At 35.4% G+C, this 26,674-nt stretch overlaps 3 protein-coding genes across 3 annotated transcripts; all 3 read left to right on the top strand.

Annotated features, from left to right (window-relative positions):
• The first annotated feature begins 2,322 nt into the window (after positions 1-2,322).
• On the top strand, positions 2,323-9,788 carry LOC107831767 (putative aspartyl aminopeptidase). The gene is made up of 11 exons (XM_016659560.2): positions 2,323-2,458; positions 2,595-2,730; positions 2,843-2,921; positions 3,041-3,243; positions 3,791-3,860; positions 5,283-5,405; positions 5,557-5,712; positions 6,289-6,459; positions 8,809-8,883; positions 8,956-9,096; positions 9,364-9,788. The coding sequence occupies exons 1-11, from the start codon at positions 2,395-2,397 to the stop codon at positions 9,583-9,585; spliced, it is 1,440 nt and encodes a 479-aa protein (XP_016515046.1). The 5' UTR covers positions 2,323-2,394; the 3' UTR covers positions 9,586-9,788.
• A 5,302-nt stretch (positions 9,789-15,090) lies between these two features.
• LOC107790326 (4-coumarate--CoA ligase-like 9) lies at positions 15,091-20,443 on the top strand. Its single transcript, XM_016612245.2, has 6 exons — positions 15,091-16,539; positions 17,197-17,386; positions 18,118-18,263; positions 18,376-18,443; positions 19,727-19,829; positions 20,066-20,443. Exons 1-6 carry the CDS (start codon positions 15,523-15,525, stop codon positions 20,189-20,191), a joined length of 1,650 nt encoding a protein of 549 aa, XP_016467731.1. The 5' UTR covers positions 15,091-15,522; the 3' UTR covers positions 20,192-20,443.
• A 328-nt stretch (positions 20,444-20,771) lies between these two features.
• On the top strand, positions 20,772-24,788 carry LOC107790327 (uncharacterized). Its single transcript, XM_016612246.2, has 4 exons — positions 20,772-21,363; positions 21,881-22,312; positions 22,758-23,064; positions 24,326-24,788. Exons 1-4 carry the CDS (start codon positions 20,926-20,928, stop codon positions 24,466-24,468), a joined length of 1,320 nt encoding a protein of 439 aa, XP_016467732.1. The 5' UTR covers positions 20,772-20,925; the 3' UTR covers positions 24,469-24,788.
• The last annotated feature ends 1,886 nt before the right edge of the window (positions 24,789-26,674 follow it).

The following is a 26,674-nucleotide window of genomic DNA, read 5'->3' as shown; positions in this document are numbered from 1 at the left end:
AAGTTATAGTAGCTCTTCCAGAGCCTTCAATTAATTTACTACTACCAGAAATTGTAGTAACATCTGCCTTACACATATTTAAATGAGAGAAATATTTCTTCTCTTTGAATATTGTATGTGTCGTACATGAATCAATTAAACAAATATTTTTACAATTGAACTTTGATCCAAGTTTGCTTTGTGAGATGTCCATATTTGCTTCCCATGGTTTGACATACAAAAGAAATATACGAATAAACATTAGTATATTCTTGTCGATTAAATATATTCATGAATTTGTTCAAGCATTTAACAAGGGAGCTAATAATGAGAAAGATAAGGACATTTATTAGAATTAAATACCATACATCTAAATAATACGATTAACACAGTGTGAAATTGCAATTGTGGAAGAAAAGAAAATAAACTAATTTAAAAATTAGTTTTCCGAGCACACATTGTATAAAACAAAGAGAGAATTGGATAAGCTAACTGTCATTATACAATAACATGGGAACAAGGATAACCATATTTGCCTGTCCATTATTCTGACCACATGGACGTGATCGCTCATGACTTCAACCATATACATACATTGTCCAATTCAACTCTGAATTTTACTTTCTGTTTTAACTCCACGTTAAGAAATCGATAGATGTGCAACAGAAGCAAATTTTCATGAAGAGAGTTTGTTAAAGGGAGACTACATATAAGAGTAAATACTTTAAAACACTCAATTGATTGTATAAAACAAATATTAGAACTATATTTAATCAAAACAAACTAACACATTTCAAAAATTAAATAATACTTACTGATACTAATGACTACTACTCATGTAAAGAACTATAATTACATGATTTTTATTCATTAACTACTACGAACAGGCACAAATAAAAATTGAACTACTCAATCATCTTTAACCACGGATCCATCACCAATCAAGTGGTCTATTTTTCCATCAGGGCGCTCAAAGAAGTCTGCCACATCCAAGTGGGTGATGTCAAAATCATTGTCATAGACAAAATTGGCTTCAGGGCCTTTATTCTTTAGAGATGCTTGATAAAGCTCAACCAAATATCTTGGTATACGACAAATATTTGCCCAATGCCCTTTTTCCACCGCAACGATAGCATTCAGTTTCTGAACCATTTGCTTTTGGCTCCTCATCTTTCCCTTTCCACTTTTGGTGGTTATTTCTCTTTGGGGGATGATTAACACCAGGAAAATTTCTTCCTTGTCTACGACCACGGCCACGACCACGACCACGACCATGACCACGAATAGAGTCATGGCCTTTTCCACGCTTAGCATAATGGGAATATACCTCATCCACTTTAGGCAATGGTGTAGATCCAGTGGGTCGATTTTCGTGATTTCTCATGAGCAAGTCGTTATTTCGCTCAGCCACAAGGAGAAGAGAAATCAACTCAGAGTACTTCTTGAAACCTTTCTCTCTGTATTGCTGTTGCAAGACCATATTGGAGGCATGAAACATTGTGAACGTTTTTTCAAGTATATCATAATCAGTGATAGTATCTCCACAAAGTTTCAATTTAGAAGTAATTCTGAACATTGCAGAATTATATTCAGAAACAGACTTAAAGTCTTGGAGCCTCAGATGAGCCCAATCATATCGTGCTTGTGGAAGAGTGACCAACTTTAAGTTGTCATATCTTTCCTTTAAGCCATTCCACAAAACAAGTGGATCTTTGACTGTGAGATATTCTATTTTCAACCCTTCATCAAGGTGATGACGCAAGAAAATCAAGGCCTTAGCACAGTCTTGGGTGGATGTTTTAGTTTTGTCTTTAATGGCGTCTCCAAGACCCATTGCATCTAAGTGGATTTCAGCATCCAACACCCATGTCATATAGTTCTTGCCCGAAATTTCAAGGGCAACGAACTTTCTTTTTATAATGTCAGTCATAATTAAAAAGAGGAGAAAAGTTATACCTTAATCTTCTCAAAGAGCTTTTTGAGACAGTAGAGTCTCGTGCTGATAACGTGTGACGAAAACAATAAAAGAAGAAGAACAATGTTGCAGAGAAAGAGAGAGACGAAATTCTTATTGAATTTTCCGTGGTTCTAGGACGGACGCACAACTGTCACATTCGGCTTATTTATCTAATTTTAACAATTATGAGCTTATATGCAAGTTTTAACTCTTTACCAATTTTATTATTATTATTATTATTATTATTATTATTATTATTATTATTATTATTATTATTATTATTATTATTATTATTATTATTATTATTATTATTATTATTATTATTATTATTATTATTATTATCATAATTTGTTGGTTTAATATCTTAATAGTAGTCTTCGATGTTTTTCAATAAATTTCCAGTTGGGGAGTACTAGTAGAGTTTAACAAAGAAATCAGAGAGCTTGAAGACGCAAACAATGGCAGTAGCGGCCGATCTGATTGATTTCTTGAACGCTTCTCCTACAGCTTTTCATGCAGTCGGTACTCTACTTTATCTCATTCTATCTTCTTTCTCCCTAATCGCACCACAGTATTGAAATCAGTCTTGATTTTTTTGTTATTGTTTAATTAGAAATTATTTATTTTGATTTATTTTGCTTTGGTTGGTTTTTTCTAGAGGAAGCAAAGAAGAGGCTTAAAAGTGCAGGTTATGTACAAATATTTGAGAGAGAGGACTGGGATTTGAAAGCTGGGAACAAGTATTTCTTCACTAGGAACCATTCTACTATTGTTGCTTTTGCTCTCGGTAAAAAGTACGCCCCCAATTTTTATTCTTTTTATTTTTCTGAAGTTAGGTTCTTTTGTTCTATTTGTAACAGAGAAAATGCAAATAAATTTGGCTGATATTTGTAAATTTCCTTTTAGATACGTTGCTGGAAATGGATTTTACATAATTGGTGCTCATACAGATAGTCCTTGTCTGAAGCTGAAGCCAGTTTCTAAGGTAATAATCTTGATTCTGTTAGGGGGAAAAAAAATTAGATTTTGAAGCTTGTTAAAGTTTTTGAATTTGTGGCTTATCGAATATTCGTCTAGGTCTCTTATTGATTGGGGTTGTTGTAGGTAACTAAAAATGGATTTCTGGAAGTGGGTGTACAAACGTATGGGGGTGGTCTTTGGCATACTTGGTTTGATCGTGATTTGACAGTTGCGGGAAGGATGATTATAAGGAGTAGGAAAGATGGTTCTGAATCCTACTTGCACAAGCTTGTGAGAATTGAGGAGCCCATAATGCGAATTCCAACTTTGGCAATTCACTTAGAAAGGTAAAACCATAAGAAGATGAACTCTCTTCTTAAGATGTTGCATGTTTCGAAATTCATCTTGGGTGTCAGAGGTCTTGGCGTTTCAGATTTCTTTGCAGCCTTCCTGTCTTGTGTCTAATAGCTTTGGACCTATTTGGAATAAAGAAAGTTTTGAGCATTTCGTTAATTTGATGTATTTCATAGGATAATAGGTGTCACAAATCTTGCTTTCAATGTTTGAGTAGATTTGAAGAGAAAAGATCTTAGCTTAGCTATTGAGTTTTATGTAGCATGCTTATGCCTTTGTATGTCAAGCGACATACAATTGGGATAATCAGAACGGTTTGCGTAGGTGCTAATTATTCTTTCATGTTGTTCTAATCTTCTAAATCAACTAGAGGGATTTGCATCAATGTATTATGTGGTCACCATATTAATTAAAAAACATATTATGTGATCATCATGTGCTTTGTACCTTCAATGAGTCAGAATATCTCTATCTTCTCCGTATTATTTTGACCGCTTCTTTGCATGAGAAATTATTACAGTTTGTTTCCTATTTTTGCAGGGGTACGAATGATGGATTTAAGGTGAACACACAGACCCATCTTCTACCAGTATTGGCTACATCAATTAAGGTAATGTTTGATACCCTTCTCTGTACTTATTTCCCTATCATTTAGATTCCTTTCCTTGCCAGAAAAGCATTTACTTTATGTGAACATGTATGTTTGTGATATGAACTAATTCTTTTCCTCACTGGTTTAGATTCTTAACTAATTCTTTTTCTCACTGGTTTAGACTCTTAATTTTTTAGCATCATCTAGGAAATTCTAATTCTTGCCTACAAGCATAACAAACAACAACAACAACAAACTCAGGTTAATCCCATACGTGGGGTCTGGGGAGGGTAATGTGTACACAGCCTTACCCCTACCCTATAAAGGCAGAGAGGCTATTTCCGATAGAGCCTCGGTTTAAGGAATGGTAAAAATAAAGCAACAAGCAATAACAACAGTAATATAATAAAGTAATGAAAGCGAGTGGCATAACTAGTAATAAAGAACTAGGAATAAAAGAATGCAAGAACATTACTAGTACTACTGACAAACCTAGGAGGAACTCACAACTACCTATCAACCCACCACCTTAATCCTCGACCTCTACACCCTCCTATCGCTAGTCATGTCCTCGGTTAGGTAAAGCACCGACATGTCCTGCCTTATCACCTCTCCCCAATACTTTTTTGGCCTACCCCTGCCTTTACTCAAGCCCGCCATGGTCAACCTCTCACACCTCCTGACTGGGGCATCTATGTTTCTCCTCTTCACATGCCCAAACCATCGCAACCTCGATTCCCGCAAGCATATGTACATATGTCTCTCTTCCTCTTGCCTACAAGCATATGTACATATGTCTCTCTTCCTCTTGCCTACAAGCATATGTACATATGTCTCTCCTCCTCTTGCCTACAAGCATACGTACATTTATAGCTCACACGTTATTCTGACTACCCCTAATCCGGAAATTCTTACCTTGATAAGCTTTTGGCGTGTTGGTGGGTCTTTTCATTTTACATGCACTTCAGAAGAACACCTGAATTGAATCTATTGTTTCGTTGGACATGAAGCATCTGCAAATGCCCTGCTTTGAATGCTTGCTTGAAATGAGTCGCAAACCCGCTTTGGACATTACACATTAAGCAGAATGAACTCATCACAAGAAAATAGAGAAAAGAAAAAAAGGAAAAAGAAATATTACCTTCTTGTTCCATATTATTTGACAACGGATAACTTGACACAAAGTTAAGGTGCATGAAAAGTTAGTTTGATAGAGAAACATTGCGTCAAAGTTTAAAAGTTAAATAGATAAATGAAGTTGAAATCTTAAAATTTCAAGCTACGCTAATCCAAAAAAAAAAAGTTATGAAAGTTCTATAGAATGGGACAGAAGGAGTATTAGACAGTAAAATTATTTAACTGTGTGATTCTTTATTTTGGAATAAGCTTGTTTCCTGTTAGGATAAATGCATTCATTATATATCTAACATTTGTTTGCAGGATGAACTTAATAAACCAGTTTCCGCTGATGATTCTATTGAAAATGGACCTCCAAATGATGGAAGTAAGTCCAGTAAAAAGATAAATCCTGGTGGTGAGCAACATCATTCCCTTCTTCTGCAGGTATCATAAATTGCTTAAATTGCAATCCTTATGGATGTTAATGTTGATGAATCTGAGTTGCTAGATGCTTTTCTTACATTCCTTGACGTATATTTCCAAGATCTCTGGTGCTATACAGTTTTGTTTTCATGCTATTTTCTTTTTCTTTCAGCTTCTTGCTGCTCAGGCTGGATGTGAACCAAGTGACATATGTGACTTTGAGTTGCAAGCATGTGATACTCAGCCAAGTGTTATTGCTGGTGCCATGAAGGAATTTATTTTTTCTGGAAGACTGGATAATTTATGCAGTTCATTCTGCTCTCTAAAGGTAAAAGATGCATAGATACAGAAAGTTGCACCGGATAGTTCTTCATGGATATTTTGGTAGAAAGAATGGCATCATTTTTGTATTAATAGTCTAATAGATGCATGGTTAAATTCAAAGTGCATAAATTACATAAAAAGATTGGATACAATATTTAGAAGTTGCAAAGTTCCTTTGCTGCATTGCTTTCCTTTTTTTTCTTTCTTTAGTTCACATTTTTGTTGCTTTAGTAAAGCATTTTGAAATGGCAGCACGAAGCGGTTTTACTTAAAATCATGTTGAATGCCTAGTTTACTGAAGGGAAACCAAGGAAAAGCCTATGACAGGGCTAATTTGGATAACCTAGAAGTCTTTGTAAAGAATTTGTAAGCAAAAAGGCAAAATATTATTAATCATAAAGGATAAATACTTTGCTAGTTGCTTTGTAACATGTAAAGTAACATATTGAACAATAATTCTTTGTCTTCTGTTCCTGCATGTGTACTTGCATAATTTGAATTGATCAACATGGAATGCAATAATGGTACTTCTTGTTTTAAATTTCATGCAATGAAACTACTCTGGCGGTGGTCAAGTCAGGCACTGATAGATGCTACTTCTCAAAATAGTCTCGAGGACGAGGTTGGTGTAAGAATGGTGGCTCTGTTTGATCATGAAGAGGTTGGGTCTGATTCAGCACAAGGAGCTGGATCCCCGGTCATGTTTGATGCTCTCTCACGAATTACAAGTACATTCAGTCCAGATTCGAAGGTAACAATTGAATGAATATATCTATCTCAGTGCTCCATATTGCTGCAATATTTAAATTGTCTCTTATTGTTTTTTGGACACAGAATATGTTTGGTACCTTGTAAGCACACGCAGTAGAGCTCTTCTTAATGCGTTTTCATGCAGGCTTGGATTATCACTTTATATAGCTCTTATCCTATTGAGAAAAAATTTGGACTTGCTTTATATTCCTAGTTACTGGAAATAGGTTCTGTAAGTTTTAACTATCCGTCTGAAGAAGCTTATACTTAGTTGAGGCCAACACCTCTCTTAATTGTAATGTCTGCAATTGTTTCCCATCTGTCCGCTTAGTAACATATAAAATAACACTTCTCTTTATTGTAATACTAGTAAGGGTAGCCCGGGCTTAGCCCCGGCCCAATGTGAACAAAACTACCTCATTATGAGAAATAGAAAAAACTGCAAGCACTTTACCTCAGATAAGAACATGTATTTCAGCCGATCTTGACATAGTTCAAAGATAATCATATCAATTATTGGGGATTTTTCCAACCAAATATCAGAATGTACACTAAGCTTTTACCCTTTAAGTGCATATAATCAGCTAGAGCTTCAATTCTAGACGGAGTTAATCTAGGTGTCTCTCAATAACTAATCACTCACAATATTATAATATGGGCAGTTTGATTAATATTGAATAATCACGTAACATTAAAAATAAATTAATTGAAGTCAAAGAACTCTGTATTGTGAAAGGCCTTATTTGAAAAAATGATTTTAATACTCATCATAGTCCTTGCCATTTCATACCGTAATTACTAATTTATGGTTCACTGATGCAACCGTTCTACTAATTATTAATACTTGAAACCAAATATATTGGACCTATATGTACGACTGTTTATCTAAGGAAAGTTTAAAAATGACTTGAATTAGGTTCAATATTTTGTATAAAAAGTCCAGTTATCCAGTATTTTCCCGATTTGCATAACAGTAGGCCTAGCTTCAATTTAGTAAACAAAGTAGTATACAGTCTATCGAGTAACAAAATCATACACAACTTCCGTGCTTCTTCAACAGTTACCACTTAAAAGTAGGCATCAAACAATTACTTAGAAATACAGATACAAACCACTGCACGATGATTCTGACCAAGTTAACTCTTAAAACTTGTAAGTTACTCCATTTGTTAGCCAAAGGAAGGAAAAATGCTTGTGTATTTCTTCAAAATCCAATCCGTAAAGGAAGAAAAAAGAACATGTCATGTTGTTGTTGTTTAACAAAGAATGTAGGATACTCCGTCCATCCACCACCATCATTATCTTAAACCATCTCAAAAGATTTAATTTCTTAATGTCTATACCAATGTCATTTAGTTTTAAAATAAAACTCCAAGGTTTTTTCCCTTTTCATTACTATGTCTTTCCCCTAATACTTTTCTCTCCTCCCACAACCCCATCTTCCTTACCAAAAGATTGCCTTTTCCCCCTTCTCCAATACATCAGAAGTTGATTAATATGTTGAAATAGAGAAACTAATACAATATTATGAAATAATTAATCTATTATTATAAATGAAATATTAAGTAAGATATTTGGGAATGCTTATTAAATGTGAAATTGTTCAAATTTGAAGTTCGAGCATGGAATAAATTTTAAGTTGGAAAGTTGGGAAGAGTGAATTTATCAAAATCTGGATCAATGTAGAATTTAAATAACTCTATGGCTGATTAGCGAGAATTATAAATATCATGGTGTTCTACTTAAATTGATGAACTTTGGAATTTCGAGATTGTTTGCATCACTCGAGTCAAAGTCTGTTTGTGGCATAGTCACGAAACTCCAAGCTTCAATTAACTGTAAACTAAGAAAACGGAAGAAGGAAACAGAGAGAAACAAAAAGACATAGTCACCAAAAACATCAGTAGAAGTCAAACATAGCAGGCGGTGGTCTTTTAGTAAATGACAGGACATATGTGCATATGAAATGACAAAACTGCCCCTCAGTAAAAGTGCCTTTTAGGGACTGAAGTGAATTGGTTTTGATGTCAATTCACATTGACCGGAAGCTCCTCTCATTCCCTCTTATTAATAGTAGTAATATGCTATGGTTTCCCATCAGTCCACTTAACTGAAAAATATGGGAAACGATATTGCCAAAATCCTAGTTGTTGTGTCCGTAACTAGATAGCCAGGCTTGACTAAATGACCTTACTTTTGCCTGTGGCCCTAATGAAATACTTAGCATAAAAATAAACTATTTTAGTTTAAAATCCTAAAGCCTTAACCATCTTAAAATCCTAAAACCCTTCATTAAGTCGCTTTGAAGCGTTTTCCAGGTTTGCTGATATGATTTTATGTTGCGCTTCAGTTAATACCGAAAGCGATCCAGAGGAGTTTCCTGGTCTCTGCTGATATGGCACATGCCTTGCATCCTAATTATCCGGTAAGTTCGTTCATGTGTCACTCTCTATAATTTAATATCTTTTGGCTTGATATTAATTTAGTTCTTTTTCAGGACAAGCACGAAGAGAATCATCAACCCAAATTTCATGGTGGGCTTGTTATAAAGCACAATGCTAATCAACGTTATGCCACCAATGCAGTCACTTCCTTCATATTTAGAGAAATAGCTGCTAAGCACAACATTCCTATTCAGGTCAGTGAATAACGGTGGATCCTTAAAGCACTCCATTCCGGAAGCTGGCCAATGTGAAGATATAAAACTTTCCTAGTGGTGGCAGCTGACATAAAGAGGCAGAGCAAATAAGAACTGAATGCAAATAACTTACTGAAACCTTTGCCTTGCCAAATCCTTCGTTCTTTTATCTCGGATTTGTAGTTTCTATGTTGTCATCTGTTTGGATTTATGTTCATTACGTATAGTTAGTAACGTGTAGATGTTTGAGAGTGACTTATTTTGCAGGATTTTGTGATTCGCAATGATATGCCATGTGGCTCAACAATTGGACCAATATTGGCAAGTGGGATAGGTATTCGAACTGTTGATGTAGGAGCACCGCAGTGGTCAATGCATAGCATAAGAGAAATGTGTGCAGTGGATGATGTGAAGCATTCGTACGAGCACTTTAAGGCCTTCTTCCAAGATTTCTCACATCTTGATGGAAAGATTGCTGTGGACGTCTAGGCCAAATGTAATTTGGTAATGCCTTGTTCTGGTGAATTACTTGGAAATATCAAACTTGTTCTGAAGTCTTATTTCCACAGCTAGAATGCAACAATCAAAAGGTTTGACAATCGGTCCATGAAGTTATAGAACTCGTGCTTGTTTTCAGTACTTTCTTTGTTTTGAATTTTGAAAAAATAAAATAAAAAGAACTACTGTATGTCTCTATGTGTGGGTGAGGGGGGGGGGGGGTTATTTATTTTCCCTCTAACGGCAAGAAAAGGGTCAAAAATACCCCTCTACTATATGAAAATGATCATATATATCCTTCGTTATACTATCTGTCCATAAAAGCCCTTCCTCGGTTAGGACCTCCACCATGTCCAACATCATCCCACCCACGTGGCGATGCCACTTCATTGCCCCAACCCCATTTACCCTCCTCCCCCACTTCTTCCTTCACCACCATCTTCCCTTCACCAACCACCATCATCAACATCACCCAACTACCATAATCACTACCAACCATGAAAAATAGAATCCAGCTGATTGTGAAACTAGATTATTGAATCGTTAATCGTAATAATAATTGAAACAAGTGCAGATTACCCAGTTACTGTATCCTTCATTCTATTGTCCATAAAATCCAACAAAGAGAAACTTTTCTCGTTTAATAGACTGAATCACAAATATAGAAGGACGACAAGAATAGAATTAACCTATCTTGTTAGCTTAAATTCTCATCATTCTGTCTTCCACATCTCGCTTCATCAGTCATCATTCTCTCCTCTCTATCTGGTTTCAGCAATGATCTTGGTAAAAAGGGTTCTCCATCACTGTGATGAAACTTCGGTATTCAATCCTTATAGAGATGAAAACTTCTAAACTATTATCAGCGATGAACTTGTCTATTTTTTCAAGAGTGTTGAGTCGCTCACTGAAAAGTTCAAATTAAAAGAGGCCAAAATGCTTTTTGATCATTTTAACCAATTCCCGAGCATTGACTTCTGAGAAGGTAAAAGAGTTATGCTGAACAAGAATTTGATTGTGCATCGAACTCCGTCAAAGAATTTTTCTATAAATTCTAACATCTGTTGACAAAATAACTTATTTTATTGATTATGATATCACTCCCTCTAACGATCTGGACATCATCCCACTTGTTTTATTGATTATGAAAGGGGTGGTAGTGATTATGGTAGTTGGGTGATGTTGATGATGGTGGTTGGCTGAAGGGGAAGGTGGTGTGAAGGAAGAAGTGGGGAGGAGGATAAATGGGGTTGGGGCGATGAAGTGGCATCGCCACATGGCGCTTACCTCAACAAAATGTCAAGCCATGTGGGATGATGGTGGAGGTCCTAAGGAGGAAGGGTATTTTTGTACTTGTTTTATAATGTCGAAGATTTTTATGGACAGATAGTATACGAGAGTATATGTGATCCTTTTCATACAGGAGAGCGGTATTTTTGACCCTTTTTCGTATTTTTAATAATTAAGGTTATTAAATGTGTGTTTTAAACGTCTGTTTAAAATTTAAAAATACATTTAATGTGGACCGTACAGGTAGTACTCATGAAAATATAAAAAAATTTGCTAAGATTGATAAATTAGAGGCAGTTAAAACGTTTTTTTTATGTTGTTGTTGTCCTTTTCTTGAAAAATGTAAGTAAAGGTTTGGAACTTTTTTTACTAACTTTTTGAGAATAGAGGCACTCACTCTCGCGAGAGTGGGTCTGGTGAGAACGTATTAAAAAAAGTAAATTTTTCATAAAACACCATCTTTTTGGTCTAATTAGCCATTTATAGATACCCTTTGCTATATTACATGTTATAAACACCTTTTATGTTTTTATATAATGTATTTCATGTATTTAAGCTGTTGTATTCATTAATACAACAAAAAATATAGGCGTAAAATCTGGAATTCCAGCTAAGTTTGACATGTATTTAGCTGTATTCAAGCGACATTAACATTAAATACAGTAACGTATTTGCGCTAAAAACGGAAGAAAATAAAATCACATGATATTCTCCTAATTTAACTCAACGAACTAAAACGATCCCTCATTAATCTGTATTTGAAAGATACATAATAAAGACTATAGCTGAATAAAGAGAAATACATATGAATAATACAGTTGAATACAACAAAATACACATTAATTCATCTAAATAAAGCACTTGAATACAACAAAAATACAATTGAATACAGCTGAATAAACTCTTGAATGCAACAAAATACAACTAACTTCTGCTGAATAAAATAGTTAAATACAAGTGGTTAAACCTGAATACAAGTGAATACAGCCGAAGAATACATTCGAATACAACTGAATACAAATAGGCGATTTGGGCGATCTAGATAGAGAAACAGCCCTATGGCTTCGCCGGATGGCGGCCAGCCATTAATTCCGGTTGGTCAGCCATGAGGCAAATTCCTTGTTTTTTTCCCTTTTCACATTACACTTACAAATAAAAACTCAATCCTCAAGCTTGAACTCAACGAGAAAGTTGCTGCCAATTCCAGTCAAGAAGTGGAACAAAGCCAACGGAAGCTATGGTGAGAAGAATAAATCAATAGCTACTCCAATTACAAATGAGGTTTTGGTTACGTTCTTTCTTGACTCCAGCAGTGAATTGGGTCTCCGCTCAAAACCTCCACAAATACGGTTAGTAATTCCAATATGTATTTCTTATCGAATATGCACATAGATAACGTTGGTGACGCGGAGCAGAAAATTGAGAATTTGGGTGGGAGAAGAATTAAGAAACTAGGGTTTGTGGGAGAAGAGAGTCTGGTTGTATGCAAATAGAGAGAGATTGTATTGGGGTTTGCAGATACACGGTAATTATGTGAGAGAAAATACAAAAAGGGAGAGAGAAAAATAATATTTAGCATATATGGTGCCTTAATTGTAGGATGTAACTATATTTAGATTTTTTGCAATAAAGGATAAAAGGTATTTATAGGATGTAATATTTTAAAATGGTATTTATTTAAAATAAATAGGGTACTAAGGTTTTCTATAGGGGGTAAAAATTCCATAAATTAACAAGTTAAAATAATTAATTCATTATTAAAATGACTAACCACCACCTACTACTATACATTACTACTTTACTATAGTATATCCATACTAAAGGCAAAGCGATTACATAAGTACTGCAGATCGACTGTTGTACACAACTCTGGAAGTTTTAATTAACCTTTTTAAAGAAAATTTATAAAATGAAAAGTTTAAAGATAATTTATTAAAACTAGAGAAGTTTTACTTTTTTTTTTAAATAGATAAAAAAGAACAGTTTCACCTAAAATAAAATAATAAAGTTTGATTTCTTGATTCACAAGTCGAAACGAAAATTGAGAAGCCAAAAGAATGATTTCCACCTAGCTTATTTATCAAACGAAGCTAATAGAGTGATTTATCTTTCTAGTGACAAAAACTGAAAAAAGCTTCTAATAGCAAATCTTGTGTATTTTTTCAGATTCACATTATTTTTAACCTTGTTTACTAAATTTATGACCTAATGTTGCCTGTCAAAGTAGTAATAACCAAATAATATCTTGTCCCAAAGTTTTAAGAAGTATGATTGTTTTTTCCTTTTCCAATTTTTTTTAATGTTAATTGGTCTTTTTTTTTGGTTAACATTAATTGGTCTCACTGTTTCTAGACTTGTGCATTAATTCTTTTGATTTATCTTTCTTAAAAATGAACCATTTATACTAATAACCCAAATAGGAAATCGTATGTACAAATTGGATTGCTATAAATATAATAGTTAAGGCACGTACTTGAGACATTACCTTATTATGTTTGGCTATGAATGCAAATCTTATTGAGGCTTGAATATTTTAAGTTTTTCTATGAAATTTGTTAATATTTTAAGAAGAGATAATTCGTAGGCAAAACCAAAAACAAATGGGCATCCTTAACGTCACATAATCATGTCCTCGAGCATCTGGCTGTGGACTCTAAATACTTCTTCTCGTGATCGTTATATACATTAAATACAACAAATAAGGACTATATATATAAGATTCAAACAATGACTTCTTTTGAGCTGGAATAAGCCAATAGAAAATACCTAATTTCAAAATATACGATTTTGAGGTAGAAAGTACTTGTCGTAAAGTTTTCAAATCAGGGGTAAAAGATACCGAGACAATGCAAGAAAATGGAAAAAAACGGTCAATTTTATTTGAGGATAGTTTTTTTTGTTGTTGTATTTTTTGTCATATTTCTGGTGTTTGATGCAGCTTTAGGTATTATAATTCTTGAATTTGACGGGAGTTACCTAATATTTTTAGTTTTCCATTAGACTTAACAAATAAAGTTTGTTAAAATATTTGATGAAGATAAAAAATGCACACTTCTAACAAACTTAAGAGATTAAACTGCTCAGAATAATATTAAGGAACTATTTCAAAACCAACCCCAAACATAAGGGGCCATTTTTATTACTTTCTCAAAAGAAGACCATTATTATTTTGTGCTAACCTGATCATCTTAGATGTAGACAGTCTAAATAATAATTTATCAACTAGCCCCATAATATTCAATGACAATGAAACATAGGTCCACAAATAGCAAAAAAAACGTCACAATTAAATATAAGAAAGTCGGAAATACGGACAAATCTTCAATAGCTACTAAACATCCTTATCGTCCCAACCTAGAACGGGATTTCAATTAGGTTGAGGGACATACACTGGAATTAAGAGAAAAGTGTGCTGTTTCTTTTGTCTAATTTGATTAATGTCCAAACAACAAAGCATAAAGCACAAGTCTCCTAGAAAGCAAACTCTGCAAAATGTCTGAAATACCCTCAAGCAAAAAGGTTTCTACTTTTAATCAAGGACCTCTAGGCAATGTCACTATCAATGTGCAATGGATAAAACTTTCAGAGCGCAATAATTTTTCAGCATATATCACAATATATGTTTAGAAATAAGCAGTACTAATACTTCATACATCTTTATTTTTTACTTGTCCACTATACTTAAAGAAATATTTACTTTTACTTGTTCCGTCTGAAAAATCAAGAGATAATTAACCATTTTATACATATTTTTTCCTTAATATTAAGTACTGCTACTAACCATTTCCAAGAGATTTGGAGTGTGCCTAGTCAAACATTAGTAAAGCGTAATATAATAAAATTATTATTTTATTATGCTTATTAAGTAATGTGCATAGACAAGTAAAAATGGACGGAGGAATGATTTTGATGATAATGAGTCTCTATCTAGGATTTACTGTAATATACAAATCTTTTAACATAGTAGGAGTAATAAGAAAATGTAAGATCAACTATCAAAATACTGCTCATTGACTCATTTCACTCGATCCAGTCACCGTATAAAAGTTCAGGTTTCACAATTAAAGATTTAAGATTTTTTTGGCTTTTGGCATTGTTGAAGATTAAATTACTACTAACAATTGAAGAAAAGGGGGTTAAAATTTGAAAAATAACAAGAGTTTGTGAGGAAGCCATTTTTAGAAGAAAAAAAATAAAGAAAAGCCATGAGTTTGACGTGTTTGGTAGACGTCCACTATTTTATCAGACTACAATTCCGATATAGCGCCACCACCAACCAAGCCAAGTCCTGCTCTTCTTCTGGAAATTCAATACCTGTACAAACAAGAAACAAATTAGAAAACCTCATCATGTTTAATTCTCGTCAAGCCCTTAGCCTTACTCTCCGTCAATATCGTCGGCTTCTGACTTCTTTTCTCACTTCAACAACTCGACGAAAACATTGTTCAAAGCTTTTCGTAAAATCAGCCATTCATATTTGCTTGAATAAACTGCCTACTTTTTTTTATTTTTTATTTCTGCAATAATTATTATCCATAGATAGCATTGAACTTCTGCAAATCTTTGCCATAATACACCTTCTTCTTCTTCCTTCTTCATATTGGTTAACTTAAAAAAAAAACAAAGTTCAAAACCCATATGGATCCAAGGAATGGCTATTGCCCACAAACTAAAACTTTCCATAGCCTAAGACAACCAGTCCCATTGCCACCGTTAACAGAACCTCTTTCTATCATCCAATACACCCTCTCTCTTCTCAACTCACCGACCACCGGAATCAATGTCAACGCCACCACTTTCCTTATTGACGCCACCACCGGCCACCGCCTCTCTTACGCCGACTTCCTTCAAAAAATTCAATCTCTTGCTTCTTCTCTCCAAACCCGTTTTCCTTCCCTTTCTAAAAACGATGTCGCTTTTGTTCTCTCCCCTCCTTCACCCCATATTCCAATTGTATACTTCGCACTCCTCTCTCTAGGGATTGTTGTTTCTCCAGCTAATCCACTGTCTTCCACTGCCGAGGTAAGTCACATGATTCAGCTGTGTAAACCCGCCATTGCTTTTGCAACTTCCTCTACTGCCGTTAAACTGCCGTCGCTTCCCCTTGGCACTATTCTACTCGATTCCCCTGAATTCCTCGCCATGATTCAAGCTCCCGTTTCTGCTCCCGTCTCTTACCCAATCATTCACCAGTCCGATTCAGCTGCTATTCTCTACTCTTCTGGAACTACTGGGAAAGTAAAAGGTGTTGAGTTAACTCACCGGAATTTAATCGCGTTAATAACCGGTTTGTACTACAACAAATTCAATAATGCTGCTGATGAAGGTGAAAAGGCGGAGCAAGAGGTGTCGTTCATGACGTTGCCGATGTTTCACGTGTTTGGATTTTTTATGCTTATTAGATTAGCGGCGTTCGGGGAGACTGTGGTGATAATTGAGAGATTTGATTTCGAGAAGATGTTGGAGGCGGTGGAGAAGTACAGAGTTACGTACATCCCAGTGTCGCCGCCACTGGTGGTGGCAATGGCGAAGTCGGATTTGGCGTTGAAGTATGATCTCAGCTCACTGAAGCTGCTGGCGTGCGGCGGAGCGCCGCTGGGGAAGGAGGTGGCAGAGCGGTTCAAGAGCAGGTTCCCTAACGTGATGATAATACAAGTATGTGTTCGGTTATCACGCGCTAGATTTGGCGTGTGTTTGTGAATCTGAAACAGTAACCTCTCATGGGATGCTTCTTTTTCTCTTTCCGAATATCTCATGGAATCCCTTTCTCTTTTATCTGTGAATTAAAACTGTCGTAGCCCGTATTTTTTACTATTACTTTACTAATATACATAAACGTGAAGATATTTTATTTAAGTAGGAGTAATTAACAAGAATTAGAAAGTTGCTGAAATTAAGTGTTGGAGTGACAACCTTGATCAGAACCAAGATTCCAGTCCCTGGCTCCCAGCAGAGACAAGACTGAATTCTACTCATCTATCTAAACCTTGATGGGCAAATTTATCGGATAGCTATGTTGGTGGGGGTTAGCAGGTATGCATAGATTAATTGAGGTGCAACAAAATTAAAAAGAAAATCAAACTACCAAAATATTAGAACATAAAATGCTAAATGTTTAGATAGAGATGGTACATGCGAACTAGAAATTAGGTGAAAGATTTCTGGTAAGTGGAGAAGCATAAGGAAAATACTTATGAGAGTAACTATTTGTTCTGTATTTGTGTTATATGCCATGATGTGTGCATATTGTGCTTGCATCTAATGATATGACACAATGTTTTGTTTAATGTGTTCAATTGTGATGCATCATAGGGATATGGTCTGACCGAGACTACTGGAGGAGCAACAGGGATGAGTGGCCCTGAGGAATCAGACCGGTATGGATCTGCTGGTCGCCTTGCTGTGAATGCGGAAGCTAAGATTGTTGATCCTGATAGTGGAGAGACCTTACCTCCTGGCCAGCGTGGAGAGCTTTGGATACGCGGGCCAACAATCATGAAAGGTGATGCTTGCATATATAAGACACAGAGTCAAAATGTTAAGTTGTGGACATGGATCTTTCTCCACCTACTGCTACTTTATGGCAAGAAGTTATTACAAACATATATTTTTGTAAAAGGATAGTTCAGCTATAATTTTATGGATCAAGTTGAAGACGATAAGTAAGGCTGCATTCATTGCCCAAATATGGCATTGGCTCCTGCATATATAGTTGTTAATTCACCTTCTGGTTGTGCAAATATGGGCCTTTGAAGTTGATGAATTTGCAAGGATTACTTTAATGGCTTGACATTATTTATATTCACAGCCTTTGCTTGCTTTTTGTCAGTCTGTTCCCCTTTCCTTTCATTCCTGTAATACAGAAGAATGTTGCTTCAGGAACTAGGCATTTCAATGATAGCTTTGAACTAGGATTTCATCAATAACTTACGATTTGCAGATTGAGTTAGTAAGTAAAGTCAAAAGCAATTCATTGTTTTAAAAATTTAACTAGTATAGTTTACTAATATGCCACAATCGAGAAGTTTCCTTGTAATATTTTTTATTGATATTGCTGAGTGTTGTTGATTTCATTCAAGGAGGCAAATATGAAAAATAGTGTACGTGATTGCAAATATATATGATCTGAAACATACTTTTATGTTGTTGCTACTATATTTGTTTCCAATATGGCCTTTATAATACCCTTTCAATCAAACTTGAATTCTGAAAGAGAATGGTGGTGAATGGCAGGCTATGTTGGAGATAAACAAGCAACCTCAGCAACACTCGATTCAGAAGGTTGGCTGAAAACTGGCGATCTCTGCTATTTTGATGCAGATGGGTTTCTATATGTTGTCGATAGGTTAAAAGAACTGATAAAGTACAAGGCGTATCAGGTAGTTAAATTATAGCTGATCCTGTTTCAGTTGTTATTCGTATGCAAACTTGTTATCTCTCCTCTCTTACTATGTTACTGCTTCAGTATCTTATGAAACGATGAACTTTCAGGTACCCCCTGCTGAACTTGAACATTTGCTTCAATCAATTCCTGATGTTGCTGATGCAGCAGTTATTCCGTATGTAATCCTATCTGCCTCCCTCTGCCGCCTTCCCAATTCTTGTGCCATCGCTATGTACTCATGTACCAGTATGATGGGAAAATCATAAACTTTTTGAAAAATTTACATTTGATTTCATTAAAAACTCACTTCTAGCAATACAACTTAACCAATGGGCATTATTGTTCAAAAACTTGCAGTCCAGCTTCCTCTTACAAGACTACGTATTCGTACTCTCTCTCTAGTATTTAACTAGTATCACATTTGTAATAGAATCTTCTTAACACATGTCTTTCACAAATTTGGTCTGGAAATTCTACTTTCTCTTTGGGTTTTTAACTTGTTGATACTTAGGCTTTTAGAACATCAGGTGAGTCTTTGGTCCACTGTACTGTGTAGTTGCAGAGTTACAGCATCTGTTCTTTTAGAAGCTTGTGTCTTTACCTTTATTTCTACATTTTCATACTAATAAAATGATAAAAAGGAAAAGGAGTGTCATATAAAGTATAAACTCATAAATATTTATAGTTCTTATTGAAGCCCAGTATTTCAATATGTGATTTTTAGCCTGGTAAATCGTTCATCTCGATTTACATTTCTTTCCCATCTTTCATTTCATGGCACGAGTAGCCTCATTCATTGTCATTCTTGGCACTTGGCCGTATCTTACAATTCAAGTTTCCCTTTTTACATGTTCAATAACATTATCATGGCAACAATAAGGCCTATCAAGTAAGGCATGTTCACACACAAGAGAAAAGCTCGGAAATTCTAAGCACATAGAGACTTTGCATACGAATTGACACAACAATCTTTATTCAATTTCTTTGACACGAGTTCTTAACCTTTCTCAACACATATTCCACATTGTTAAACATATTCACATTGGAAGATAAGACATGATAAGCATTTGACACACATATTGAACACATATTCTACCACACGACACATTTGGGATATGCAATTCTAGTGTGCTCAATTTGGGGACTTACACCGATTCCACAGACACCAGAGGATTTCGATTCTGGGAATTCTGTTATGCGAAGAAAACTAAGCAATGGCAAAAGCAATTGAAGCAATTGTTTTGCCATCTAAATAATCTTTACTAGCTCTGAAGGTGGCAACGGAATATGAATGAGGCACTGATGTGTCGTGTGTGTGTCTCTCTCTCTGTCTGTGTATTTTAGTATTCGGCCACTCGTGGAAATTATAAGCTTCCCAAGCAGATCTTGACTCTCAATTTCAGTTCATTTTTGATATTCGAACTCCTAATACGATCTTTTCGTTTCACCTGAATCTAGATATCCCGATGAAGAAGCAGGGGAGATTCCTATGGCTTATATAGTCAGAAGACCAGGAAGCACTATTAGTGAGTCGCAAATTATAGATGCCATCGCAAAACAGGTATGCCTCTAACCGAATATAAAACCAAAACCGTTTTGCTTGATCATTGCATTAGTATATGTAGAGGATAAGTGAACTCTCTGAGTGTTTATGGCACCAGAAATTAAAATGAACTATCAAAATCTGTATCATGTTGCTTTGATGTGTTCCAGATATGGCTATTTAATTTTGAACTGGCACATTCTGTTGTCCATGTAAACAACAGATCCATATTGTAACCAGAAGTTACCTTGCAGGTGGCACCATACAAAAAGATACGGCGTGTTGCATTCATCAACGCAATACCAAAATCTCCAGCAGGAAAGATTTTGAGAAGAGAACTCGTTAATCATGCCTCTAGTGGTGCTTCTGCAAGATTATGACGGAACAATTACATATATCTACATAATTTTAATTACCAGTTCAATATTAATGTATAATATGTTGTTTTAAGTCTTCCACGTCACCTTATTGCATCAATGTATTTTCCTATGAAGCTCATAATTTAAATTACCAGGTGTTTTAAGTTTTATGGAGCAATAATTCACAGGAGGCAAAGTGCCTTCTTTTGATGTCATGGATAGGGTGATCAATTGTTATATCTTTTTTCTCTATATTTAACAGAATTTTCTGTCTTACACTTGTCTGTTTATACAAGTAAAGCACTTCTAATGTAATAAGGCAAAAGCGAAATACAGTCACTCGCTTAGGTAACAAAATACTTAAAAAGTTTCCCCAGATGTTCAAGAATTGCAAATTTATATACAAAATTGATAGATAAGGGTAAAAACAGAGTAACTTGTATTCTAAACTTTGGCAAGGTGCCTTACCTTTTCTTGTATTCTTAAAAAAATAATATTAAAATCTTTGTAATAGAACGTGCATACCGTCGTCAAACATCATTGTATAATACTTCTCCCCGTAAAAAAGAAAATGAAAAGTTAATAAAAAAATAAAGAGGAAACAAAGAATTTGATACAGTCATATGAAATGTTGCTTTCTGAAGCATAAACCTTAGGCTACTTGCTAACGTCTCTTGTGTCAATTTAGTTGAAAAAACTTACGAGCTATCATCAATAACCCAAAACCTCGACTTTTTCGGCACCTCATTCGGGTCATGGCCGCCGTCGAACGCCGTCCACCGGAACCCGACGCCGCCGACGCCGACGACAACTCGATTCACGTCTCGCTTATAGACGCTATTCAAAACTTCACTGATCTCGACATTTCCTTAAATAAGCTTGAACGCTTTCTCCGAGTTTTAGGCTTTTGTCAGTACTCTATTTTAAGCACCGGTCTCTCCTGGCTGGCCTTTTTTGTCATTTCAATTATTGTGCCTCTTCTCGTAGACTTCAGTTACTGCTCTAATTGTGAGCGGTATAAGATTGATCACTTTGAGCTCGAGGTTCTTGTAAGCCAATCTATTGCCGCCGCCACATCGTTGCTGTGCATCTCACACAATCTTCGTAAATATCGCATCAGGAAATTGCTTTTCGTGGATCGATACCATGGTCAATTGACTCAGTTTAGTGCGCTGTACCTCAAGAAGATACGGGTAAGTGTTCAATTCAAGCCTAATTTTTTGTTAATCTCACATCAACAATTTCACCCAAAATGGCGTCCATATTTGTTTAGCTACTTTCCCAACTTATTTGGCTTTGTTTGATTGGGTACACAGTTTAAGAAAGAAACAAGTAGTTTGTGTGGTTATAAATCTATAGTAAAGTAGAAAGTTTAAAGTTCTAAATATATGGAACGGAATCATTCTTTTTTGACAAACTAAAAAGCGAAAGTATGCTTCATAAATTGTAAAATCGAAATAGTATGCTATTGGAAGTACTGTGTACACCAAACTATATTAGCTTACCATGGCTAAGTGATTTAATGAAGTGAGAGTATATGTTAATTGGCCATGGTAAAGTGAGAAATATATATACATATGTTATGAATCTATTGGTTTGGCGTAAGTAACTGGTGTTTTCAGGAATCTCTAAGCGGGTAAGTTTTTACCATTCCAACACGATGTTTCTCCCTTTTTCTCATTCTGATTCTGGCAAATTTGTTGTTTTCAGGCCTTTTATTATTTGGTGGTTTCATGGATGACAATTTGCTTTTTGCTGAAGATAACTCGTGAAGTCACTAGGGCTGTGTATCTTTACAATGGTTCTGTGTTGTGGTCAATTGGAATTGTGGTTGCTTCACTTGTATCATGGGCATATTCTACCATTATCTTTCTTGTAGGAACTGCTCTGTTTCATCTAGTGGGCAATTTACAAATTATACACTTCGAACATTTTGGCGAGCTTTTGGAAATGGATATGGATGTCTCAGTTTATATCAATGAACATATGCGTCTGACTTATTATTTGTGTAAAATTAGCCACAGGTTTAGAATGTTCCTCCTACTGGAGTACTTGATAATCACAGCCAGCCAATGTACAGTTCTATTACAGACAACTACAAATCGAGGAATTATCAACTTCATAAATGCTGGTGATTTTGCGGTATGCATCTTGATATTAAGTACCATTCACACAATCACTTGGTTTCACCGTACAGTTCTTAAATTGTCTGTCTGCATCTACTGATACTATAGAATTTTAAGGCCCCAAATTTTTTGTAGATAATGCATTTATTCAACAAGTTCAAATCCCAGTTCAGATTGGCTTACAGTAACTTGATTGTTCAGGATGTAATCTTCTTTCCCAGGTGAAGGGGAACCCATGGGAATGCTACTTTTAAATTTCTCGGCATGTTAGTTTATATGAAGCGCCGAGAAGTGCATTCAAAATCTTTGAGACTTGTGTATCTAGACCATCAAATCTTGTACCTGTCTTTACTTTTTGAACTTACGAAACAATATCATCATATTAGTGGTTATTCTCTACCATAGTATATTAAAACTGTTACTTGGCTAATCGTATTATTTCTATTGAACTTCATATTCAGGTATTATCAATTGTTCAACTGCTTGGACTAGTTATATGTCTGAATGCAGCTGCAAAGATATCGCATAGAGCACAAGGCCTTGGATCAGTAGCCAGTAGATGGCATGCACTAGTTACATGTAATAACAATGACACTTCTGTCTCCGGACTTCCATCTGATGGTAAAAATGGTGAAACACCAACAACAGTGAGCCAGTTGCCTGTAAACTATTCAGAAGGTGATCTGGAATCCGCTGATTGTATGCCTCCACCTACAAACATACAACTCACTTCTACTATGTCGCCATATCACAAGAGACAAGCATTCGGTATGCAAAACCAAACTTCTGCTGAAATTTGTACTGCTTGTATGCTTGTATTATATTCCTATTATGCCCAAGTGGAAAGGGAATTTTGCAGCTTTAATGACATGATTCACTGAGGCAATATAAGAGGTCTGTTTGTTCAACATAGTATGAAGTAGCATCTAGTCCACATTGTTATAATGATTGATGTACCTGCATAACGCATTTGCCATAGTCTCTTTTTAGATCCTCTTTTGTTACCTTCCTGCATTTGATTGGCGGTGTGAGTTCTCTAACTGGAATGACAGCACATAACAAAACAAGAAACAGCGTGAATGTGCCTATTTTATTTATTTATTTGCTTCACATGTTTCCTGTGCTGAAAACTTTATGACCCTTAGGGTACCAACCTGTCCTGTGAAGTGTCTTGGAATGCCTATATAGGTTTTAAAAAGACATGAGATCGGTATCTCATCTACAGATCTACTACTGAAAAGCTACTCTGATGCTTTTACATTGAATTTTTTTCAGTTTTTCTTTTTTGGATGTTGCATTTTCGCAGTTTGAATGCTTTTCATTGAAAAATTGCAAAGTTATGCTTTTCATGTTTCCTTATAGAAACCAAAGACGCGTACTTTTTTGGCTAGAACTTCCTTCTTCTTTTTGATTATTTTGCTTTAAATAATTATTGCTTTGGATTTTAAATCTTTCTGCTCATGAGCAAAGTCAGGTGAAGCGAGGGTCTAAACTGCCAGAAATACTAAGTTTTCAGGACAAACTGTATTTAATAATAATCTCAATAGTCTTTGTTACTCCAAAAGAGAATTACGTAGTTATCAGTACTAGTCTCTTGTCAGACAGTTGAGTGAAGCCCCTAGATAAAGGGGTCTCATAAGATTAAGCACTTCAAGTTAAAACAAGTGCTGTGGGCATAGTATTTACAATTTTCTAGATGTAGTGGGACTATGATGCATAGCTTGATGTTTGGTTTTGGGACCTCTGGAGAAGTAGAGTTGGATTTTCAGATCTCTAGAGAAGCAGATTTGGAAGGTTGGGAATATGCTGTGTAAAATACCTGCGGTTGTATTTTATGTGTCCTGTAACGAGTGACAATCATCGGTTTAGCTCACCCAAACTTCCATTACATTCTTGTTTTTCTTTTTTAAATGTATATCCTTCTCACTATCTTCGAATCAAATCCATGTGAACAGCGGTAGAATCCCTTAGCTTTCCTTTTTTTTTTCCTCTGACAGCAAATAAAATCTTGTTTGCTTTATCTTTCCAGTGGCTTATGTGCAGTCTAACCATGGTGGTTTTAGCATTTTTGGATGGATGGTCGATCGATTACTCATTAACACACTTTTCTTCGTTGAGATGACGTTGGTTACTTTTCTACTCGGGATGACTCTAACAATAAAAGTTAGGTGACATACACCGACTGTAACAACAACAGCTAAATGTTGCATACAAGCAACTCCAATTAATACTTCATGTGCTTTGCAGCTCTCCTCGAGTTTCTCTTCAGGTGAAAGCTAGAGCCATAACCTTTTGCTTCTCCGTATGATGATATATACCTGATTCCCTTGTATTTTGGATATCAGTTTTTATCATGGTCCAAAATAGGGATGATATCTGTAAGAACACGACAACTGTGTTATTTATTTCTTTTTTTCCCTCATGAAACATCAACTGTACTCTTGACTAAAACAATGTTGTGCAACCTCTGTAAAACAAATTTTACTGTATCATATATTCCAGCGCTGCTTTTCTTGTTTTGTAATCAACATCACAACTCATGCATTATCTTATTTTTTTCATGGTTCTTTTCCTTTTTGCCCTTTTTTCCCCCTTCTTCTTTTTGGGGGTGGAGGGGTTTATTTATGTGATCCATATATTACTCAGCTTACGATCAAAGTTGGTGCTTAATTATTCTTCCTTTTAAAAACCTCTTCCTACCGATAAAATGTACGGTTCACTGCTTGACTGATGGGAGTTTGGAATATGAAACTTAGCTATAAAACTAAAAGCTCCGGTATTTCCAGTAAAGCAAGGCGCTGTAGTAAATCAGGATCTTGGTTAGTTTTTTATGTTTCAAGGATCTTTTTTATCTTGCTTGAAATTTATAAACTGAATAACTTATGAAATAAAGGGATCTGAGAAAAAGAAACAGTTTCAACTGGACACTTTTGAAGTCGGCTATATGAATACTCATTAACTATGTTATTCCATTTAAATCATCTCCTCCCAAGATTATGCGAGTACAAATATGACGTTTTTTAACCAACTTATAACTTTGACCATACGGTGGGTAATTTCTCTGACGGTATCTATCTAACATGAAGATACGACTCAAAATAAATGATTGATGAAATTCAGTGTGAATTGACAACAATAACAACAACAAACCAAGTGAATTCTCACAAGTGGAGCTTAAGGAGGGTAAGATGTTTATGTATAGGCCAAAAATTATCTTAGTTATGTTTAGACCACGTCAGCATTAAGAGGGCCTTCGAGGGCAGCAACGTTTCATCAATATGACTTCTACAAAAGATAGATTCAAGGTCGAGGTGATCTGATAAGAGATGAAGGGCTAGGTCGAGGAATCAACAGAGATCAAGGTCGAGGACGAGCACTCTTTTTGAACAGAGTAATAGCGACTAGTTTTAGGAAGACTTTAAAGAGAATATTCCAATGAATATTCCAATGAATATTCTCTGGATCTGTACTATTAGGGCTTTGTGACACATGTCCCCTTGTAAATAGAAAGAAACATAGTTATAGGGGACATTAAACACTCATTTGTAAAAGAACACTTTGACATTCTCTATAGATTCTTGCTTTATTACATACATACAAAAGATACATTTTTCTTGAGATCCCTATCTAGTCTTTCCCCCACGATCCAAGGAGAATCCGAATATTCAAAGGCTCATCAATCATTTATTGTTATCAGAAGGAACATTATACAATTCCACCCCCCTTCTCGATCATATCTATTACATCTATTTATATAAATACCATCATACGTTATTTATTGCTATTTAATGCTACTTATATCACATTTACGCCATTAAGCATTGTTCATTATCATATATTCATCACTATTACCACAGATTTTGCAATATTTTGTCACAACACTAATTAAATAATCTACTGGATATTATTATTGGCTAAGATTAACCCTACCTTGCTAAGAAAATGTAATTGCTTAAACCTAGATCTAAAATTTGGTCAAACATTTTGGCACCGTATGTGGGAATTTCTTAGCTAATTTTTTAGTTTCCATTAGAACTACAACTCACGTAACTTGCTAACCGGATGAGCCACAAAGTTTTTTTCCCTCTCTGTACGTATAGACATTTTCATGGCAAGTAACCAAGGAAACGAGACTAGGGCGACAAATGACTATCACAACCCAAATCAGAGGGTCGCGACGGAAACCCGGTGCCTAACTCAACCGAGTACCAACGTAACGTATCCTTCTTATCATACTATCATGGGCCAATGAACCGGAAAGCCGTCATGAGATACCCAGAATAAACATAAGGGAATACTCGATATAGGATGATCCAACATGGTATACAAACTTATATATATGAGATACAAGCCTATACACCGACATGATCATTTGTAA

The sequence above is a fragment of the Nicotiana tabacum genome, chromosome 6, assembly GCF_000715075.1.
Source record: "Nicotiana tabacum cultivar K326 chromosome 6, ASM71507v2, whole genome shotgun sequence".
Taxonomy (NCBI): Eukaryota; Viridiplantae; Streptophyta; class Magnoliopsida; order Solanales; family Solanaceae; genus Nicotiana; species Nicotiana tabacum.
The sequence above is the reverse complement of the archived record's forward strand: the minus strand, read 5'-3'. Positions and strand labels throughout refer to the sequence as shown.